Raw genomic sequence first — 22,653 nt, 5'->3', positions numbered from 1 at the left:
AATCTAACTGGTTACCCCAGACACAAACCATCCCATTCACCTCTGAATGAGTGCACGGGCTGGGTCTCTCCCCATCAAGCCTGACTCTAGCTATTTTCTAAATACTACTTGAGCTGCTTCTCCAAGAAGCCTTCCCAGGTTAACCCATTCTATTTCAACTGCTTCTTTAATAGTCTTTTCCTTGGGTACCCATATATAGTCTTAATCGAATGAAGTAAGCCACTGGTCATTTGACAAGAAAGTACTGGGTTCTTACACTCAGCCTTGAGGGAAAATACAAGAGAAAGTCAAAAGTGGTTCACAAGCCATTCCTGAGCCATTGGGAGGACTTTACACGACAGACTATGACTCCGGATAGAACTTGGGCATACAGAGAACACACTGGAGAGGCAGCTGCTGTGAGACCGGGAGACCACGTGGAGGATGACAGCAGGTGGGCTCTGAAAGGTGGATTGGTTTGCACCAGGAAGAGAGGTGGGAACAGGCCTGCCTAACAAGGAGAACCTTGTGGGCAAAGGCAAGAGTCAGGAATGTCAGGTGTTTTTCCGAAGCTGCCGAATTCCTGACCTCAGGTCCAAAGGGCAGCTCTGGGAATGGAATCAGAGGCACCGCAGAGATGGGAGCTGGCTGTCGGCTGCTCTCAGCTCATCAGTACTGTCCCCCATTGTGCTGGCTATGGGAATTCATACACACTCAGTGCCCTGTCATTCCTGGAGACTGTGATGACTTGGGCCTCCCTGGCCCCCAAATAATTAAAATTTGACAGCACCACGGACAGGTACAAGCACGAGCCTTCTCGTAGCTCTTTCCCCTCTTTGGCTTGAGTCTTTGCTGGCAAGGTGATGAGCCTGCTCCTGAAAATTCTACCTGCTCGTGGGTTGCGGGCTGGAGGGCACCAGGGGACTCACTTGGGAAGGAACCTCCAGCTCAGACAGACGGTAAGACAGGCTGTCTGCAGGACTGGCTCTGCAGCTGTGGAAACTCCTGGGCCTGGATTCCCTCTGCACCTGGCTAAAATGCTCCCACTTCCTCTTGGCCTATTGAATTATTTATGATTGTCCTTCACCACCTGATTTAATTCTCCTCATCCAGGAGACCTTCCCCAGCTGTCCTGCCTCTAAGGATTCTGCAACCCGTATGCAGCAGATAGTATTTGCTGCTTTGCTCAGCCAGCTACTGTGTGGACGTTTCCTGTCTCTGTAATTAGATTACAAGTTTCTGTGGGTCAAAGAGGCTGTTTTCTATCCCGGGGCCATCCCCACCCCCAGGCCTGGCACAGTGTTCTTGGGAGGAGGAGATGGAGGAGGACTATAATGATACCAGTTGAGGATGATGAGGACGATGGTGATTTGTCCCATGCTCTTTGGTTGATCTGCCCTTTTCAGAAGCCAGGCTGGGGAAGTAGGGATGGGACAAGGAGAAGACAGGACAGGACAGCCACAGGGTTCTCGGATATGGAAAGGTACATCCCGGTGAGGAGTGTGCTTGGGCACAGACTCTCTACCCGAGGACTGAGGCTTCCATTCATGCCTGGAGTCAGAGTCAATGGACCGTGGGCTCTGGCAAGGACCGAAGGAGGCTACTAGGAGGGCTGCGCTGAGCTCTTCTTCTTGCAGCCCCTGGCCCTCACCCCCGTCCCTAGGTGACAACCTCACTGTAAGGAGGGCTGAGCTCCTTTTTTCTACTTATACAGTTACCATAATGAAGCTACAGCCTAAGGAGACCACAAAAGAAGCGCTGCGCCAGGTGTACATTTCAGAGTGATTTATACGGAGTGGAGCTCCCCGGCCTCGGGCTGGTGCACAGTTGCTGTTCCGATCCGCCCCGTCTGCCCGCCCCGTCTGTCTGCTGGCCAGCCAGCTACTTGGGTTCTTCTTAAGGATGACATTTTAGACCCAAGGGCTCTGGAGCAGCAACCTGGATATTTCCTGCTACGTCAGACCCAAGGGCTCTGGAGGTGCCCTCTCCAGTTCTCTGTCCCAAACAGAAACAGGAACAAGGCATAACTCTAGTTGTCAGGAAAGCAAAGGTGGGGGAGGCACTGGGCCATTGGGCTGGGCTGGTCAAAGTCAGCAACAGCTATGAGAATGGGGTGTCCCCAGATCCTTCCTGGGGCACAAGCAGAGCCCACAAAGCTTTCTGTCTTTGAACACATCAAGATTTATACCCTTTGCACACCAGAGTCCCTCTCCTCATAGGCTCAACACAGAGATATTGAGCATTGACTATCGAAAAGGGAGTCTGCTGACAGAGTGGGGTTGCCCCTTCTCAGAAATACAGTGCAGGAAATATTCAGGTTGCTGCTCAACCTGTTAGCACTCAAGAGAGCAGATGCAAGGCCACTGGAGCTTGGAGGGAACGCCCCCATTGAGCTCTCAGCTGCCTGGGTGGGCTTAGAGAGAGGACACTAACTAACCTGCAGGATGCAGCTGCACAGCTTCCTCGACCCAGGGAACTGGAGCAAAGGGCTACGTCAGACCTAAGGGCTACGTCACACCCAAGGGCTCTGGAGGTGCCCTCTCCAGTTCTCTGTCCCAAACCTGCGCTCCCTTCCCTTAAAAGCCAACTTGAGCCCCAGTTCCTTGAAACCTTTCGTGGTTAATTGCAGCTGATTGCAAACAGCTCAGCACCCACCTCCTATGTAGGGGTTAGCCAGATCTCCTTTTCGGCTGGCCTTCCCCATCTCCCAGACTTCCCTGGGGAAAACAGTGCTCAAGCAAAGGGACTCTGCTCTGTGTCACTCGTCAGTCATGCTGTTCATTAGGTATGTCCAGCTCCCCTTCTGGGCACTTGGTAGGATTACTTTGCCCCTTCTCCCTTGATGTTAGGAGTTACCATGTGTCTTGTTCTAACGGGAGTGGAAGTGACATGTGTCACGTCTGCATGGAAGCTTTAATAAATAGTGCATGATCAGCCACTTCCTCTTCCTCCTGATGTTTAGCTGTGGGGGCACATGTCTAAATGCGGCCTCTGTTGGCTTGGGTCCCCAGGTAACAAGGTGGAGTAGAGTCCCCAGCCCAGCTGTAAAGCACATGAAACATGAACAAGGCATAACTCTAGTTGTCTAAAGCCACAAAATCCTCAGACTGTTTGCTGCTGCAGCATAGCCTGGTTCAGCCTGATTTATATGGCCTGTTTTGATTGCCTATGCCAAGCTTCTAATGCACATCAGTGCTCTCAGTAGAAAGAATCACCCTAGAACATGCAACCAGAAGCCATAGATAAAAAATTCCCTTCACTTTCTACCTACATGGGGCCTTTGCTGTCTGTCATCCCAAGCTGGGGCAGAGCACAATAGTAGGCTGGGCCACTGGGCAGTTTCCAGACTCCCTCTACATATCCCAAAGGGCAAAGGCTCATTCGTCCCTAGGAACTGAGAGATCTGGCACATGTCCCACCCAACCCAGAATCGCACATCATCAAGAAGCCAAGGAACAGGACTGTACTCACACTTGTGGCGTATTGGATGTCCTTCCAGATGGAGGTTTCCCGAGACAGGTCAGAGGCCTCAAAGAGGTTGTCCAGGATGACCTCGCCAATCATGTCATGACGGGAGAAGCGGTCGAAGTCGAAGACACTGAGATGCAGCTTGCGGTCAGCCAGCTCCTCGTAGGGCACGGGGAAGTGGAAGTTCTCATCGAAGGTGGGGTTCAGGGTCTTGCGGTGCACCCGGGTTTGCAGCTTGCATTTGCGGTCAGGCAGGAGGTAGATCTTGACGTAAGGGTCAGAGCTCCCACAGAAGTCCTTGGCAGGGAGGTCAAAAGCCTTCAGGATACGCACAATCAGGGTCTCGGTCTCATAATCATAGCGAAGGCTGAAGTTGATCTTCCCGCAGCTCTTGGTGGCCTCAGACTTGGCATCGTCCCCATCCACTGACTTCTGCTTGTAGAGCTCGGGCTTGATGCGGCCGATGCTGGTGGGCTGCTCTGCGGCTGGTGGAAGCTCATTACCGTAGTCTACGCTGGAGACATGCATCTGCCTTGGCAGGTGGCGCTTGAAGGATGTGTGCCTGGAGGAGGTGGCAGAGGGAAGTGTGGTCAGGGTGCAGGGAAAGGGGGATGTAGACAGACACAAGCCCGGAGACCCTGGCTCATCCAATCCCTTGTTGAGCCCCCTTTTCTTCCTCTTATTAACCCCACTTTTCTTCTGCACACACTTTGTGTGCAAGGTTGTTGTGAGCATTACGTCTTAATATCTGTAAAGTAGTTGGAATGGTGCCTGGTATATAGTAAGCTCAGTAAACATAGCCATTGCTATCATAATCACTTCCTCCTGCTTTTCTGTTACCTGCTTTTTAGGTTTATCTCCTAGCAGACACGACTCTGGTTCCCTTATTAAATCATGAGATCCCTTAAGAGAAGGACCATCCCTTCTTATCCTCCATGTGGCAACCCCCTCATCACCGTCACCACAGTCATGGCCACCATTTGTTCGGCATTTCCTATACGGCAGGCAGCGGAGTGGTTAGAAGCATGGGCTTTGGAGTTAGACTGCATAGGTTAATTTTGGCTCTGTCACTTTCTAGCTGAGATCTTGGGAAAGTTATTTAACCTCTCTGTGCCCTAAAAACGAGAATAATAAAAGTAACAACTGCATAGGATAGCTGTGAGAGTGAAATGAATTGATTACATATGAAGTACTTAGAAGAGGGGCAACCATAATCATAAGCAATATATGTGTTAGCTCTCCTTAGAGATCGCATTGACTCTTTCATTGGCTCCTCACAACTGCCGTATAAAAGTCACCAGCCCTATTTTACAGTTGGAAAAAGCGAGGCTTAGGGAAGGTGAGCAACTTGTCCAAGGCCATGTGACAACGGTCAGTGTGACCCTCAGCATGTTGATTCCTGGCCTCCAATCTGAAGACCAGGCCTCCTTCTCTTTGGTCAGTCCCCTGAGAGCCTGAAGGGTCATTGCAGGCACCTAGGAATCCATCAGAGCCCTACGTTTTGAGTAAATACAATGCTTCACGCATGCTTGCACCACATCTTTTAAAAGTGTTTCTGAATTTAGGGTAGGTTTTTGCTATGTTTTTCTTGTTGCTATTTTCAGTTAAAGGATGTTGTATATATTTACAATTGTTGTCATGCAGGGAAATCTGAAAGGCTTTAAAGGAATCCTCAGTTTCAAACTATTAAGACTCTTGCCTTATCTGCCATGCACTGCAGACTGTAGCTATCCGGCTTTACTGACATACCCCTAAACGCACCATCAACTCCTACTTCTCTAGGCCTTCACATACTCTCGCCCTTCTGCCTGAGGTCTTTCCGTCCAAATATCCCACACTCCCCTATTCCACAATTCTGTTCCCTTCACACCCACACACACCGAGTGCACACCACATGTACAGCAACCTGCCTCAAAGGTTTGCCTTGTGTGAAGTCTTTCCTGGTACCCACCTCTCCATTGATCACCCATCGTGGATCACATCATCTGACATATTTCTCAATCAAAGGATATGTGTTATTGTTTCTGATCTCTGATCCTCACAGGCTGGAATCTCATAGGTGTATTAAAGAAGAGAGTGTGGAGATAATGGGGGTCAGGGGAAGGAGCGGTCCACTCCTCACCTAGTGGATGACGCTGGCTCTGTGGTTTGTCGCTGCAGCCGCGTGTGACGCATGATGTGCTCCTTGACCGACATCTGCACCTCAGCTGGGATATCTGGGGATGTGTGGCTGATCTTCACAGCTGCCTCCAGGAAGCCCAGGGTGCTGGGGTCCTTCAGCTTGTCTGCCATGTTGCCTCTGAAGCTGGGGCTCTGGAGGGCTTCCAAGGGAGGATTAGCGGGAGAGGGACTGGAGGCCTCCTTGTTCCTCCAGGGCATCCAGCACAGCTTCCAAAAGAGAAAGAGAAAAACTGCCACCAGGGCCACACCACACACAATAACTACAACTGCGAGAAGGCTGACAGAGGTGCCTGCCCTCGGCATGAGCCAGGCAGGGAGGGACAGACAGACAGAGGTGGGAAGAAGCGGGTGAGCGTGTTGGAGGAGGGAGCACACAGAAGGGACAAAGACGGAAGAAGAGAAAAGAATGGTCATGAGAAAGCTGCCAGGTCAGAGGGAGAGGTGGTCTTAGGGTTGACCCTTGATTGTCCACTCTGTGGAATATCTGCAGCCTTGTGTTCACCTCAATCTGATTCTCCCAGCATCATCCCCTATCCCGCCCCCACCGCTTTCCTCCCAGCCAGCTTGGGGAGCACCTGGGCTGTCGTCTCTACTGCCTATCGGCATGTGCACAGGGAAAGGAAAGCAATTTAAATAGCAGCCTAAGCAAATGTGCAAATTCGTGAAGCGTTCACGCTCAGATGCTGTTTGAATTTCTATTAGAGCTGCTACTGTGGGCAGACTTAGAGTCATTTTTGTCTACAGCCCTCTTCCTTAACAGGCTGTGATACGTTGGGGGGCAGAGGCTGGCTAACTCATCCTCTTTTCTTCTTCATCCCATCCCTACTGAACCCAAGATAGGAACTCAGTAAACATCGAGTTGACTTCAAGTGAATGACATTGAGCATAATCTCTTTAAGGGCCAGGATCAGCTTCTTCTGTACTCCCAGAACTCTGTGCATAGTGGGTTCTAGAAATACTTTCGTCAAGTTGGAATCTGATCTACACAGTGAACTTCAAAGCTACATACAGGCACACTTCATTTTACTCTGCTTCACTTTATTGTGTTTCACACGTATTGCGTTTTTTTTACAAATGAAAGGTTTGTGGCAACCCTGCCTTGAATGAGACTGTTGCTGCCAGTTTCCCAATAGCGTGTACACATTTTGTGTCTGTGTGTTACATTTTGGTAATTCTCTCATTATTTCAAACTTTTAAATTACTATTATAGTTGTTATGGTGATCTGTGATCTTGAATATTACTATCATCATTGTTTTGAGGTGCTATGAGCTGCACCCATGTAAGATGGCCAACTTAATTGATAAATGTTGGGTGTGTTCTGACTGATCCCCTGGCTGGACATTCTCCTTGGGCCTCTCTATTTGCTGAGGCACAAGAATATTGAGATTAGGCCAATTTATAACCTTATTTTGACCTCTAAGTGTTCAGGTGAAAGGAAATGTCATATGACTCTCATTTTAAATTAAAAGCTAGAAATGATTAGCCTTAATGAGAATGGCATGTCAAAAGCCAAGACAGGCCAAAGTGAGGCATTTTGTGCCTAACAGCCAAGTTGTGAATGCAAAGCAAAAGTTCTTAAAGGAAATTAGAAGTGCTACTCCAGCAAACACACAAATGATAGGCAAGCAAAACAGCCTTATTGCTAATGTGGAGAAAGCTTTAGTCATCTGGATAGAAGATCAAACCAGCCTCAACATTCCCTTAAGCCAAAGCCTAATCCAGAGCAAGACGGAAACTTTCTTTCATTCTGTGAAGACTGAAAGAGGAGAGGAAGCTGCAGAAGAAAAGTTTGAAGCTAGCAGAGGTTGGTTCTTGAGGTTTAAGGAAAAATGTCCTCTTCATAATGTGAAAGTTCAAAGCTCAAGCAGCAAGTGTTGTAGAAACTGCAGGAAGTGATTCAGAAGATCCAGCTAAGATAATTGATGAAGGTGACTACACTGAACAACAGATTTTCAGTGTAGAAGAAATAGCCTTATATTGGGAAAAGATGCCATCTAGGACTTTCAAAGCTAGAAAGGGGAAGTCAATGTCAGGCTTCAAAGTTTCAAAGGACAGGCTCACTCTCTTTTTAGGGGCTCATACAGCTGGTGACTTTAAGATGAACCCAATGGTTATTTACCATTCCAAAAATCGTAGGGCCATTAAGAAGTATGCTCAATCTACTCTGCCTATGCTCTAAAAATGGAACAACAAAACCTGGATGGCAGCACATCTGTTTAAGAATGGTTTACTGAATATTTTAAGCCCACTGTTGAAACCTACTACTCAGAAGAAATGATTCCTTTCAAAATATTACTGCTCATTGACAACTCACCTAGTCACCCCAGGGCTCTGATGGAGATGTACAAGGAGATCAATGTTGTTTTCATGTTGGCTAACACAGCATCCATTCTGCAGCCCATGGTTCAAGGAGTCATTTCAACCTTCAAATTTGATGATTTAAGAAATTTTGTAAGGCTTTAGCTGTCATAGATAGTGATTCCTCTGATGGATCTGGGCAAAGTAAACTGATAACTGTCTGAATAGGATTCACCATTCTTGATGCCATTAAGAACATTAATGATTCAGGAGAAAAGGTTAAAATATCAACATTAATAGAAATTTTTAAAAAGTTGATTCCAAACATCATGAATGGCTTTGAGGGCTTCAAGAACTCACTGAAGGAAGTAACTGCAGATGTAGAAATAGCAAGAGAACCAGAACTAGAAGTGGAGCCTGAAGAATGGATGAGGAGTTGTCTCTTATGGATGAGTAAATAAAGTAGTTTCTTGAGATAAAATCTCCTGGTGAAGATGCTTCTTTGTGGTCATTGTTGAAATGACCACAAAGAACTTAGAATATTAAATAATAAATAATATTAAATAACCTTAGTTGACAAAGCAGTGTCAGGGGTTGAGAGGATTGACTCCAGTTTTGTAAGAAGTTCTGCTGTGGGCAAAATGCTATCAGGCAGCAGTGTATGCTACAGAGACATCTTTCATGAAAGAAGAGGTCCATTGATGCAGCAAACCCACCGTTGTCTTATTTTAAGAAATTGCCACAGTCACTCCAGTCACCAGCAACCACCAAACTGCTCAGTCAGCAGCCACCAACATGGAGGCAAGACTCTCCACCAGCAAAAAGAGATTAAGACTCACCCGATGATTGTTAGCACTTTTTTAAGCAATCAAGTATTTAAAATTAAAATATGTACATTGTTTTTGGGTGTAATTCTGTTGCATACTTAATAGACTACAGTATATTTTACACTGTTTAAGTATACGTATGTATAGGTATATATATTACAATATATACATTTTGTAAGGCTTTAGCTGCCACAGATAGTGATTCCTCTGCTAGATCTGGGCAAAGTAAATTGAAAACCATCTGAATAGGATTCACCATTCTTGATGCCATTATATTTACAATATATTACAGTATATTTTATACTGTATATACTCACATATATGTACATACATATATATACTGTATACACTTAATAGACTGTAGTATATTTTATACTATATATTTTATTTAATTCTACTGTGCACTTAATGGACTACAGTATATTTTATAAAAATATTTTTATACAAAATTATATATATATGCATACATATGTATATATAAAATTATATATACTTACATGTATAAAAGTTATATATACATATATGTATATATAGTATAAAAGTTATATATGCATATATATATACATATGTAGATATATCTATATAAGTTATATATAACTTATATGTAAATAAGTTATATAGAACTTCTGTGTGTGTATATGTGTATATATATATATATATATATATCTCACTTTTATATGCACTACGAAACCAAAAAATTTGTATGACTTGCTTTATTTTGCTATATGCTTTATTGCAGAGGTCTGTAATGGAACCTACAATATCTCCAAGGTATTCCTGTACAAATGATTCCTAGAGCTGTCCTTTTCCATTCCTGTGGGTATTCAAGAGCTTTTCTATAAAACTGGTATTTTAAATGTTGTAATTGGTTTGGAGGTGCCCCATCCCCAGCCCGCCCCTGGCCCCAGGGATGCCCATTATCCCAAGAAAGCTATGAGGGATGCCTCTCTTTGTGAAGAAGTTATGAAGCAGACCTCCCATCCCACTTCCCTCCCCAAATCTGGGAATGAACCTTTGAGCCCAAGGTCTCTTCCTGCTCTGAGTAGAGAAGTCAGAAGACTCTGAACTAAGGACATGCCTTGCGGCGTTTGCAAAAAGTTTACTGTGGACAAGCTAGCAGAATAGTTTGGCTTGGCTTGCTTAATGATTGAAATGTTAAGAAATTCCATCATCTTCATCATCATCCCAGATTTCTGACTTCACTGGAAAAGACCAATGACTTGGTAATTGAACATGGGCTCCCACATGGTGGGAACTGGTGACTCTCTTTGTAGGGATATGTCCTCACCAGATCAACCCTCCACTCCCTGTTCCCTACCTGGCCCCTGAAAGCTTGTAAGTTTGCAGCCCCTGTATTAGCCTGTCCCAATGCCTTAAAAATCTTACTATTTAGGGTGAGAAATGACCCCACAAGTACTGAGGCCAAGCTGTGCCTTCAAAGGTGGGAGCAGTGGTCCACAGAAGGGACTTGCTTGGAGTCACAGGTTGGGCAGACACAGAGCCTGGACTAGGGTCCAGATGTCCACCACCCAGCCTGGCACTCTTTCCTCTGCCCTGGCCTGTTTGTCCGTGGTTAAACTCTAAGCTACTGTAAGCTACTATGACCCTGTGTTTTTCCTCTTTGTCTGACTCAGGGCCTTGCATAGAAACTGACACATGGAATGAATGAGTGAATGAAAGAATGGTACATGAAAAGGCTGTAATTAGTTCTCATTTCAATTAAGTTCAAGCAACATTTACTGAGTACTTGCCGTGTGCCAAGTTATGAGCTAGACTTGGGGTACAAAGATGCCCAGGTCCCTCCTAAGGGGATCCAGGTACTCCCACAGCACATAGGCTCCAGGGAAAGAGATCCCATATCAGAGGGGCCAAGAGGAGGTCAGGATATCAGCCACTCTCTCTGGGAAGCCAGCGCTGCCTTTTCACTCCTTTGCTGCAAGTTACTTGCCTGGATCAGCTATCACCTCCATGAATAGGGAATAATAGCAGAGAATCCTCAAATCCTGAGCCACCTACCACCACCCACTTCCCAAGCCTTTCCAACGCCTGGCTCCCTGCACAGACATCACAGCCTTTCCCTGGCCAAAGGAGCTGGAGCTAGTCCTTCACCTAGAGACAGCCAGACACCAGGAAAGCTGATTCTAAGTCAACTTCTACACTAAAGGTCTCCAGTGCGGTGATGTCTCCAATGAGGTGAACCTCAGGGCCGGGGGACACCAGAGAAAAAAAAATCAAGCCATTTTAATATTTGTAATCTTTAAAAGAAATCAAAATTTTAATATACAAGTTGATAGGAATAGTGGCATGTTATTATTAGATTTAGGCAATTTATTCAACATTACTATGTCTAAGGTTCAAAGAGCTTTATATCTATTCACTCATTTAATCCTCTCCAGTGAAAAAGATTTGATTATTATCCTCATTTTACAGATGTGGAAGCCGAGGCACAGAAGGTTAACTAGATTACCCAGGTCACACAACGAGTGAGTGGTGACACTGGGCCACCACGCAGCCAGTCTGGTTCTGTACTGTCACCTCTGTGAAACATGTATGTAACCTGGGAACCAAAAAAACATATTGGAGGTACTAAGTTGTTTGTTTTACTTGTTATGAGCTCATGATATAAGTATTTGGAGACTTTTCTTCAGGACTTTATCCTAGTGGGCTCACTGGGAAAGTCACCACAGCTTTTTGTATCCTTATTCTATGTATCTGGCCATCTCTAGCCCTTCACTTCTGTTCTCTGCTACAGCTGTTCTGGATGCATTCTCTGCAATATGAGTCACCCCAAAACAAAAGGTGTTTCTAGGGCTTTGGTTTCCTTTGATCATACATCTTACTTGTTCTGGTAATAATCAGAATTTTAATGAGAAGGGGGGTAGGGGAATCCAGAGAGCATAGAGTGCATTTAAATGTTCAGCCTGACAAAAAATTGAATTCGTAAATGAACAGAGAGGTGGGAGAGGGAGGTAGGGCATGAGAATGAGGTTTTCCTGGGTGTGATTGCTATTTAGATTGCTTCTCACATGACCTCCAGCTGCTGTTCCCTCAGAGCTGTGATTAGGGAAGGCAGAGGGCATGGGTTATTGGAATCAGCACCCAGTGCTCAATACTGGTTATATAAGACCAGGAGGCCCTTCCTATGCCTGAAGAATCCTCTTCCAGGACTTGAGGAGCCTGGACTTTCGGCATCTCTCTCACTAGCAGGCAGTGCAAGGAGAATTTGATCTCAAACACTGAGTGAGTTCATCTTCATAGGGGATGCAAGGTTGGTGAGCAAGACTGTTAAGACCAGAAGCAGGCAGGAGGAAGAGGTGATTGTAGAGGATTTTTTGCTCCTTTAAAATTGCTATATGTGGCCTTGAACTCAGACAGCCCTCATCTCCTCGTTAAAGGTACATGGAGGTTAGAAAGAGCTGTAGCCTTCTGTAATGGCTTAAGCGCTGCCCAAAGGCCCAGATAACCTAAGCTATATGCCTTCTGACTCTGGGCTTTCTAGGGCCAACCCACTGGGACATGTCCCCTAGGAAATCACACGGGCTTGCACAAACAGCCTTCAAAACCCTTTCCCACTCACATCTTCTTTGAACTTTGAGCCCGTGAGGCAGCTAGAACTTAGATGGGCAGTCCTGCCAGCTTCTGAGTCCTGATCCAGTCCTCTTCCAACGTATACCACCCATTCACTTCAGGAAAAGTGAGAAGTCAGTCTCCAGTAAGGGAGAGAGGGCTCAGCCCAGGACTGAAAAAGGGAAAATACTTCCTAGGTATTTAGATTAGGCATCCCCAAACTACGGCCCGCAGGCCACATGCGGCCCCCTGAGACCATTTATCCGGCCCCCCGCTGCACTTCAGGAAGGGGCACCTCTTTCATTGGTGGTCAGTGAGAGGAGCACAGTATGTGGTGGCCCTCCAATGGTCTGAGGGACAGTGAACTGGCCCCCTGTGTAAAAAGTTTGGGGACGCCTGATTTAGATTCTTCCCTGTCTTTACTTCCTCTTCAGCTTAGAGCGAAGAAAGCATTGCCTTGAAGTCAGACGGGGCTCACTCACCGTCTACCCCCACTAGTTTTAAACTGTGTGACTTTGGCAAAGTATGTAACGTTTCTCAGCCTCAGTTTCCTCTTCTATAAATCGGGGGTAGTAATCATATCTACCTTATAGGGTCATTATGAAGTTTAAATGGGATCAAAAGTGTTAAGGATAGTGCCTAAGATGCAAAAAGAAATAAAATACTCCAGGCTCAGTGGCTCATGCCTGTAATCCTAGCACTTTGGGAGGCTGAGGCAGGCAGATCACCTGAGGTCAGGAGTTTGAGACCAGCCTGACCAACATGGAGAAACCCTGTCTCTACTGAAAATCCAAAATTAAGCGGGCATGGTGGCCCATGCCTGTAACCCCAGCTGCTCAGGAGGCTGAGGCAGGAGAATTGCTTGAACCCAGGAGGTGGAGGTTGTGATGAACTGAGATCATGCCATTGCACTCCAGCCTGAGCAACAGAGGGAAACTCCGTCTCAAAAAAAAAAAGAAAGAAAGAAAGAAAAAGAAATAAAAATTACCCACTTTTATTAGAATTACTTATGCGCAGCCTAATTTGAAACTCCTTAGTCTTAAAATTTAATGACAGAACACCTGCAAACCATGAATATTGATCAACAGAGACAGCTTTAACCTTGTCTTTACAAACCAACAACAATTTTACCAGCAGAAATGATATAAGGGTTTCGGACATGGCCAGGTCTGTCTGTATCTCAGGACATAACGCAGACTATGGTTCAGATCACACATCTTCGGGCTTTCCCGTTAAAACCCATTGGCTTGCTGCCTCCCCAGTTGTTTCGTTGTTACCATCACCAGCCAGCTGGTGAACAGGAATGAACTCCAAAGGAGTAAGAAGAAGATCATGGAAGAAAAACCTTTAATTGAGAACATCCTATGTTCTTGAAAAATTTGTTGAAATTTGGGGAAAAGAAGCCTATCATTCAATATTCATTGTGAATCATTTTCATTCAGGCATCAGAGGAGCTCTAGTAGTACTTCATGGGCACCTGATTTGGTAAACCATCGTAGCCAACTATCCAGCAGGCCCTGGGAGAGAAAAGAGTTATAGAACTAGGCTTTGGGTTCACATCCCAGTGACATAGCCTTGTACAGGGGCACAGGGCTTCCAGCCCTGGCTGTGAAACTGGACTCACAGGTGCTCAGACGCAGGATGAACATCTCAGGTGGGCGGCAGTGCCGGAATGACCGACAGCAGAGCATGTACCATCCTCACTGTGTGACCTTGAGCAAGTCCTTTAACCTGTCCGTATCTTAGTTTTCTCTTTTATTTAGTCAGGATTCAAATTATTCCTACTTGCAGAATCATTGTGAATATTAAATAATCTAAGACTTTGAGCACAGGCCCTGGTACATGGTGAATGTCCCCAAAATGTAAGCTGCTGTTATTCATGTTTTGTTTTCTGGTGGAGGATAATAGTTGACTATGTACAGAACAGACACAAAGCTAAGTCTTTGAGGCAGGGAAGGGAGACACCAGAGCAGAGGACAAAGCATCTGAGGACACCTCAGGCCCCTCTTCTCTCCTGGGAAGTTAAGATCCCCTTCGAGGCCATCAGGGTAGGATCTGCTTGTCACCTTAAATGAGACTGTCTGGTTGTGGTGATGGCCCACGGTCTCCCTCCTCTTTGAGAAAATGCTGGGTTATTAATTAGCAGCTCAGGGCTTTCTTATCTTCCCCCACTGACACTTCTTTCTCCAAAGATAGCCCTGATGCCCCCTCCCTTCTTCTCCACCCCTGGTGTTAGAATTCATCAGCAATTCTTATCACTTGCTATTGTTCCCATTTTTCTAATGGGCTCCCATGTCAGAAAAATCCATTTTGTAACAGTAACAGGCATTCTTGCTAGCAGATTGTAATTGAAGAGATAAACTGGGGAAAGGAAGCAAAAAGAAAGAACCATTTTCCCTGCTCACCCCAAAGCAAGAGAAGGCTGGCTTCAGGGCCTGGAATTGCTGGTGGACCCTCAGAAATGGTCAGTGCTCAGGTTGTGGAGAGCAGGAGCTGCCTCGCCCAAGGAGCTCTCGTGCAGACACAGACAGAGAAGACAGAGACAAAGCACAGCCCAGAGGCCAGGGAGCAGGGGACACAGAGGTCCAAGAGCTTGGAAGAACAGCGTTTAGTCCGGCAAGAGAAGAGATCCTGGGCAGAACCACTCTTAATACTACCAATAATATTATTTGTTATTTATTTCAACATGGTAAGCATTATGACCTTTACATGATCTGATTTAACCTTTCTAGCCTCCCTAAGAAATTGGTATATACCCTTAATGATAAATAAACTAAGTGTAGAGATGTTAACCAAGTAACTTGTTCAAGGGCACAGTGCATTAAAGAGAAGAGCTGAGATTTGAATCTAGGACTTTCTGATGCCCAAGTCTGGGCTCTTGAACCAGGAATCTGGGAGGACTGGAGGTTGAGCTGTACCATCCCACGCTGGACAGAGAAGCTGGAGGAAGGGAGAGGAATTTCTTAGTTGTACTCAGAAGAGGATGGGACCCTCTGAACCTGGACAGAGCCCCAGAAGACTCGAGTTATGACCCTGCCCCATCTTCTTCCCTGGAAAGTGGACACTGCAGGTTGCCCACCAACCACCAGGCAAGTAAACAGTGACCTCTGGAAAAGTCCCATCCACCAGAGATGTACCTGAGGAATATCAGAGAGAGAGAGAGAGAGAGAGAGAGAGAGAGAGAGAGAGAGAAAGAGAGAGAGAGAGAGAGAGAGAGAGAGAGAGAGAGAGAAAAGAGAGTTGGGAGAACAGAGCTATTCTGTACTGAGGCGCAGAAGTGGCTCATTAATAATAAGCTCTGCCAGGGCTTGTAAGTTTATTAGGAGAACCCAGTGTAATTAAAATTCAGGGCTGGGGGGAGGGGAGCAGAGGGCTTTTGCTTCCTTTTCTTCTTTCAGAGATCCAGCCTGCGCTACCAATGGGGATAATTAGCAGAGTCCAAACAGAGAAGGAATTAATGCTCCTGAAAAAGCTGTGATGAGGAGAGACAATGCCAAGCTAATTATGGCCACACCAAGCTTTATGACTGGGCGCCCACTTCCACCATCATTAGGGGATTCAGAGGAAAATCGGAGACTAATGTGGAGTGTTATAGCTAACAGAGCATTGGCACTAACTTAGCAATTATTAATATTATTATTTTGGTGGATGGTAACTCTACCTTTCTGCCTATGGGGTCAGGGAATATGGCCCTTCTGAATGTGCGATTAAGGCTGGAGTGATGGAGGTGGGGGACAGCCATCCAAAAATTCTTCTCCCTCTGCGCTCTTCTCCCTGTTTGTACCTGCAGCTAGTGAGAGGAAGGGTCTGCGTGGGTCCTTAGGGAGCAAGAAAGAGTTGAGTGCTCCTAGAGGAAAGAAGGGAGGGCTGAGGTTGTGTCATTACACTTGGAGCACCCAGATCTGGGTGCCCCTGTTCGTTTCTCCTTTCAGAGGCTCCTCTGATTTCAGTAGCTAAGTGTGACTCAGTCCTTACAGGTTTCTTTTCTTAAGCAAGACTAGAAAGGGTGCCACCTAGTTTAGTCAGGACTTGCTCTTAGCATGCTTTCCCCATTCCAGGCAACCTTACACAGACCGTAAAGAAAACTGACTTGGTCCAGATGCCTCAATGCCAGTCCTCACTATTTGCAGTCATGTGTTATACCCCTAACTCTGTGGACAGGGAAGATAAAGTTCAGTTAGAAGAGAATATCTCTTTTGTACAGAGCTTAGAGGGATGGTACATACTGAAACCACCGTCCCCACTTGACATTCTCATCACAGCCAGAGGGAGAAGACAACTTCTACAACTGTAAATCTAAGGGCCCTGCAACTCCTGGATACTGGACCCTGCTTCTAGAACGCTAAAGCTCAAAACACACTAGTCAGAATATCATCTCATTGGCTTCTAAAGGATTGCACATTGTACCTTTCCTCAAAAAGGGCCAAATCGGCAGAATTCCATCCTTCCAGTGAGAAGCAGTGAGGGAGTGAACTTTGTGTTGTAATGAAATTTGGGGCATTACATTTGCTATTACAAGCAGGAAAAAAAAGTCTCTATGTTGCAAAAGGCCACTTCCAAGCCAGGTGGCTGAATCACAGAACATCTCCAGAGTCATTAGCAAAGTGAGCAAACATCACATAAATCTCATGGCCACAGGTAAGCTGGAGATAACCAACCCTGGCTGCCAGCCTAGGAAAAGCAGGGAAGCTTGAGGTCTCCTGTCAGGTTTCTGCACTTTCTGGAGCACTTCTGGACCTCTGCTTGCTTCCTTGAGTCCAGAACCCATGCTGACCATACCTAAACCTCTGCAATTTGGCCTAGGGAAAAAGTTCATTCATCCCCACAAGGCAAATGACACAAGGAAAGGTGGAGAACTGCTTGTTAGGAATTCACTTGGGGTGTTTTAAGGAGAATAGCAGGCCTGTGGCTTCAGAGTTTTTTTTTTTTTTTTTTTTTTTTTTAGACGGAGTTTCGCTCTTGTTACCCAGGCTGGAGTGCAATGGCGCGATCTTGGCTCACCGCAACCTCCGCCTCCTGGGCTCAGGCAATTCTCCTGCCTCAGCCTCCTAAGTAGCTGGGATTACAGGCACGCACCACCACGCCCAGCTAGTTTTTTGTATTTTTAGTAGAGACGGGGTTTCACTATGTTGACCAGGATGGTCTCGATCTCTCGACCTCGTGATCCACCCGCCTCGGCCTCCCAAAGTGCTGGGATTACAGGCTTGAGCCACCGCGCCCGGCGGCTTCAGAGTTTTTAAAGAAAAAGGCGGAACATGGCTTTCGGTTGGGACAGTTTGTGTACAGGTGTTTCCAAGTCAGGCTCTGATTAACTGAGACCTGCTGTGCAATTCCTAGCACAGACCCTGGCCTGCAGACGAGTCTCAGCAAATGACAGTGGAGCCTAATCTCAATTGTCGAATCTCAGGGTGTTACTAGAAATCTATAAGCTAGGAACTTGGAACAGGAGGAAGTAAAGGGAAAACATAAAATGGTTCAGAGACTATTTCAAAAAAACTGCAACAAATGAGAAGCTCTAGCGTTCTGCTGGCTGGAGAATCTGGACCCAGTTAGTGGCTCTGGGATGCAGAGAGCAGGCTGGGAGGAAGAACAGCTGGGGCCTGGTCCTGGACTTCACGGCATCTCCCCAGACCCTGTGGTCACCTAAATTCTCAGGATCCCAAGACCACTCTCAACCACTTTCTTTCTCTTGCTATGATCAAAGGGTCTGCTCCTGCCCCCGCCCCCGCCCCCCATATCCCTTTCAGCCTCCCAGCTTGGCCCCTGGGCTTCTTGGACTTGTGACTCAGCAGCCAAAGTTAAAGTTTTCCTGAGCTGACAACTCAAACTCATCTCCTGAAGCAGCCTGCAGGGAAGACATAGTCATTCATCTGGGTCTGCTCTTACCCCTCAGGCTTTTCTCACCCACAACCTGGCCATGCAGGCACCTGTCATTCCAGATTATGGGCATCCCTCTGGAATCAGAACACCGGTGCCTCCCCTACCAAGATGTGCTGTGCACAGACAGCCCTAACCCACCCCCAGCATCTTCCACCCCAACCCCCAGCATTTCTGCCCTAGACAGACAGGAGGGGCAGCTTCCTTCCCAGGTGGAACTAGACAGGTATGTTCTCACCCTCTAGGCTCTGAGGGTCAAACATTAAGGCCCCACTGGAGATGGACCAATGGTGGAGAAGATGGAATGAAGCTGGAGAGTAGGGAGAGGCAGGAAGAGACTCCATAACAGGGAAAATTCTGTGTCTGGTGGTTATGGGGAAATGGGTAGCGTAGGAGGGGCTGGCACCAGAGAACCAGAGACCTATAATAACTTGCCAGGCCTAATCTGTTCTGAGAATCTCCAAGGCAAGGAATCAACTTCCCCAACCTCCATCTCTGAACACCCTCTAAAAGTTCTTCTTTATGTCTAACCTCAGTCTCTTCTGCTGCATTTGATCATTAGTCAATGATCAAACCATTGACTAAACATTGCCACAACTAGGGAGAGCAGCGACTCCTATGACTCTCACAGTGCTCAGGTGGGCTCCACTCACCCCAAGGCTGGATACAGCCCCCTCACACATACCAGCCTCCCCTTGGGCCACTGCCCCTGGCCTGAAGTGTTCCTCACCGGAACCTACCTCTATATATGACCTTTAACCTCAAGTGAAAGAAAACGGGACCCTGGGAACCTGCAGCCGCTGGGGAGTTTACCCCACCTGTACCTGCTCCCGGAATCGCCGCTCCTGTCTCAGGCTTCTTGTCCCTGGAGCAACGCTTGGGGACCAAATTCCCGCCTCTGGCAGCCCCTTCCCTCCCCTTCCCGAGCCAGCGGTGCGGAGCCACCGGGCAACTCTCGAGTACTTGTAGGCCCAGCACTACTGGGGTCGGGGTTGGGGGACAAGGAGGGATGGAGCCTGCAGAGCCTCCCGGAACCCCGGCGCCCAGGTCCCTGCAGGATCTCCCCACCCCCACTCCGCATTCTCTCCAGGCCTCTCACTCCCCCAGCCCCCCAACCCCACGGAGGGGACGCGACCCCGCAATCCCTCCCGCCCCGGACCCTCCAGACGTCGGGACAAAGAAGCCTCGCGGCGGCCGGCGACTGTGGCCGCAGGGTACCGGTGCGGCAGGTAAATACCCGGGGCCGACCCTCCCGCAGCTCCCGCCGCCGGGGCGCGACACGCCATTCCCGCTGTCGCGACTCCCGGAAGATGCCGTAGCTGCGCGCGGGGGTCCAGCCCGGCGGGGATCGGGCTCGGGACTCACCCGCTCCGGCGAGCTCGACTCGGCTCGGGCTCCCGCCTCGGCTCGGCGGCCGCCTGGGGTTGCGTCCGGCGCAGGGTCCGCGCGGCTCGGGCAGGAGGCGCCCTCTTGGCAAAGTCGGCGAGAGGCGCCCGCTCAGTCGCGCACCCGCCCCGAGTCCGAGTCCGAGAGGGACCGAGGGAGCGAGTTATAGGGGCGAGGGGGGTGGGGGAAGGACGCCGCGACACCCTCATACCCTCCCCCACCCCGCCCCCTGTCCCCCGCCCCCCAGCGGAGACGCGGAAAACCACTCGCAGCCGTAGAGACACCCGGACACAAAGACCTCGTGCCAGCCGCAGACCCAAGTTTCTCCCAGAGAGACCGGGGGTCCGCCCGCGTTCACCACGAGAACAGACAAACGGACTGACAGACAGATGCACGGACCCCGGGACCTCGACACTCGCTAGGAGACAAGCTCTCTTCCTCAGCCGGGCGCCCCTCGTCTCCCGCGCTCTCCACGGACCCCTCTCCTGGCAGGTCGCCCGCAGAGCGAGCCTGGAGATGCGAGGGAAACTGAAGCCCCGAGGGTGCCCCATCCTGGCAGCCTGGCTGTCTGTGGAGACCCACGCAGTAGTAACACGGGAGGACCGGGGGAGTTATACCCCCACCCCCGGTCCCTTTCGGGTCTCTCCTGGCTGTGGAAGCGATGGGCCAGGGGACTGGCCCGAGGCTGGCTTCCAATCCAGAATCCCGAGCTGGAGAGTTCTCTAGGTTTTGGGGCTCCTGGGACCGGTGCTTTGAGGAGGGGAGTCCACAGGACTGGAATCCAAGAAGGGAGAGGGCCCTGGGTCTCCAGTTACCTGCGCTCGCAGCGCTGGGACTCCGCTCTGGGGGCTGCAGCTCGAAGCTCCGACAAGTCTCCACGTCCAGCCCAAGAGGGGGCGGCCGGGCCCGGCACAGCGAGGCGAGAACTGCGAGCGCCTCCTGGCACCGAGGCCCGCCGGCCCCCCACACCCCGCTCATGCCCCAGACACCCAGGCCTGCCGAGCAGCAGCTCGAACCCGCGCCGCGGCCGCACTCGGGCGGGGCACTACCGCCCCTAGAAGACCCTCCCTGCAGCGGCCCCCTGCGGCTCCGCTCTGCTTTTAATCACTTCCCCGCAGGGTCCCCGCCCCTCACGTGGCATCCCGCGGCAGCTGGCAAGTCTGGCGCCTCGCGGCCGCCCCCTCTACACTCTAGGACTGGCCTGAGTCAGGGGAGGGGGTTCGAGGCAGGGAGCAGGGCTGTCCCGAATCTCGGAGGGTGCAAGGCCGATAAAGAGCCCGGGTTCCCGCTCCGCATTCACTGCTTGGTGAGACCTTGGGAGTCTCTGCACCTCGATTTTCCTCTCCGTAAAGGAGGTGTAATGATTTTAAGTGCTTCACGGGCTGCCTGGGAATAGAAAGATCGTGTTTGTGAAAACACTGGGTAAACTGCCACATGCCACACAAATGATAGCAAAATAGATAACCCTGAAACAGAACGACGGTCAGGCTGGGGCTGTAAGGGCCTTGGCCGCGGTTCCTGAAGGGAGAAGTTATACTGGCCCCAAGTCCCAGCTTCGGAGGTAGAAGACCTCAAGACAGCCCGGCGATGCGAACTGCAAGACTTTCAGAGCTCCGCAATCCTGCGGTCCGAGGTACCCGCGTGTTGCTATGGCGACTGGTGCCAGCGGCAGTCTCTCTCCATGGCAACGGGAGGGGAAAGTTTCTGGCGGATAGGAATTGGGGGTCATTTCAAGAGGGCGCAGGGTGCTCAGTTCCGCCGACCCACCTCCTCACTTCGGTGCAACAACTCCAGAGATCATGTATCTTTCTACTAAGCATAACAAGAAAGCTAAACGCAAGGATTGAGGCTAGACTTAAAGTAGAGATTCCCTCAGAAACTGTGGGTGAGGCCCAGGAGCAGACTGGCTGAGGGGCTTCAAGGCTCCTCACTTAGCGCTGGAAGTCTGTGCGCCATGGTCAGGGAGGCGGCGGAACCAGCGCCCTGCAGGGGCCTGTCACCGGAGTCTCTTGATCTCCACCTGTCGGCATTTGGCCCCTTCTGCGTGGGGCTCGCCTGAAGCCCCAGACTCTGGTCCATTTGCTCTCCCGGAGCTGGGAAGGAAACTTTAGCTGCAGCCCTGGAAACCGCTGGGTTGGTGTATGCCCGAATGGCTGATGAGGGAGGAGGGTCTTGCCTCTTAATTAACACGCTTATTGGAAGTGACTCGGGCAGTGACTCAGGTTCCGGAGGGAGGAGATTCGGAGCCCCAACTCCTGGCAGTCTCCACTGTGAGCCATCTGTGCCAGCAGGCCCTTGGACTTGCGATTCCCTAGCAGCTAGTGCCCTGGGCACCAAGGGCCAAGACGCGGCCTGTGAGGACTCTGGCTCAGGCAGGCGGCTTTTCCACCGTGAGGCGTTCGCTGGCTCTGTCCACGGTGCTAAAGACCCAGTTTGTGCTACCATCACGTGGGCACTGGGTTAGAGGATGGGGGAGAGGCAATTGTGGAAGGCTCGCATCTTCCACCCTAACCCCTGTGCCTGTGATAGGAGGGGGCTAGGAACTCAGGCAGGGACCAAGCAGACACACACCGGCGATACTGTACAATCCAGGCCGCCTTTCTGCCTGAGATGTTTGGTTGCTGTTCCAAGAACAGGTAGGGCTCTGGCATCCCCATTCGCCTTCCTGGTGCTTCTGAAAACCCACCTGAGGAGCCCAGAGGCCCCAGTACCTTCTTTTCTATCACCCTATGCAGATCTCAGCACCCAGGAGAGCCTCTGCTACACCCTAATTAGCAGTTTCCTAAGTGGCAGGTTTGTGTTTATGTAAAATACAAATGGAGAAGAACTGCTCTTTGCCCGTGTTTATGGCAACTCTGTCACTCCGCTGCTATTTCTCCCTCCCCCTCTAGAGTTCCTGGGGAAATTCACAGAACAAAGCGCCTTGTTTTGCCTTTGCAGAGAATGAAAAAACCCAGGACTATTCCAAGGGCCCGGACCTGTGATGCAGGGAAATCAGTATTTTCCTTACATCGAGTGGGGGAATTTGCATCTAAACTGAAGCCAAAGGAGCTTGTTTGGAGCAGAGCA

At 49.1% G+C, this 22,653-nt stretch overlaps 1 protein-coding gene across 6 annotated transcripts in view; it reads right to left on the bottom strand.

Moving 5' to 3' along the window:
* SYT6 (synaptotagmin 6) overlaps positions 1–20,659 on the bottom strand; it is a 63,408-nt gene extending 42,749 nt beyond the window's left edge. For 2 of the 6 annotated variants that reach the window (XR_745600.3, XM_010344049.3), the window contains exons 1-3: positions 20,400–20,456; positions 5,570–5,835; positions 3,451–4,009 (exon numbers count right to left, since the gene is read on the bottom strand). Coding sequence is in view for 5 of the 6 variants with exons in the window: in XM_010344049.3 (XP_010342351.3) it covers positions 3,451–4,009; positions 5,570–5,826 (816 nt within the window). In the remaining variant the exon portion in view is untranslated. Of the gene's footprint in view, positions 1–3,450; positions 4,010–5,569; positions 5,919–19,563; positions 19,762–20,399 lie in introns of those variants that run through there. The other 4 variants (XM_010344048.3, XM_039460867.2, XM_039460865.2 and 1 more) reach the window with 4 other exon arrangements.
* Positions 20,660–22,653: the final 1,994 nt, after the last annotated feature.

Source organism: Saimiri boliviensis, chromosome 11 (assembly GCF_048565385.1).
Source record: "Saimiri boliviensis isolate mSaiBol1 chromosome 11, mSaiBol1.pri, whole genome shotgun sequence".
Classification (NCBI taxonomy): Eukaryota; Metazoa; Chordata; class Mammalia; order Primates; family Cebidae; genus Saimiri; species Saimiri boliviensis.
The sequence above is the reverse complement of the archived record's forward strand: the minus strand, read 5'-3'. Positions and strand labels throughout refer to the sequence as shown.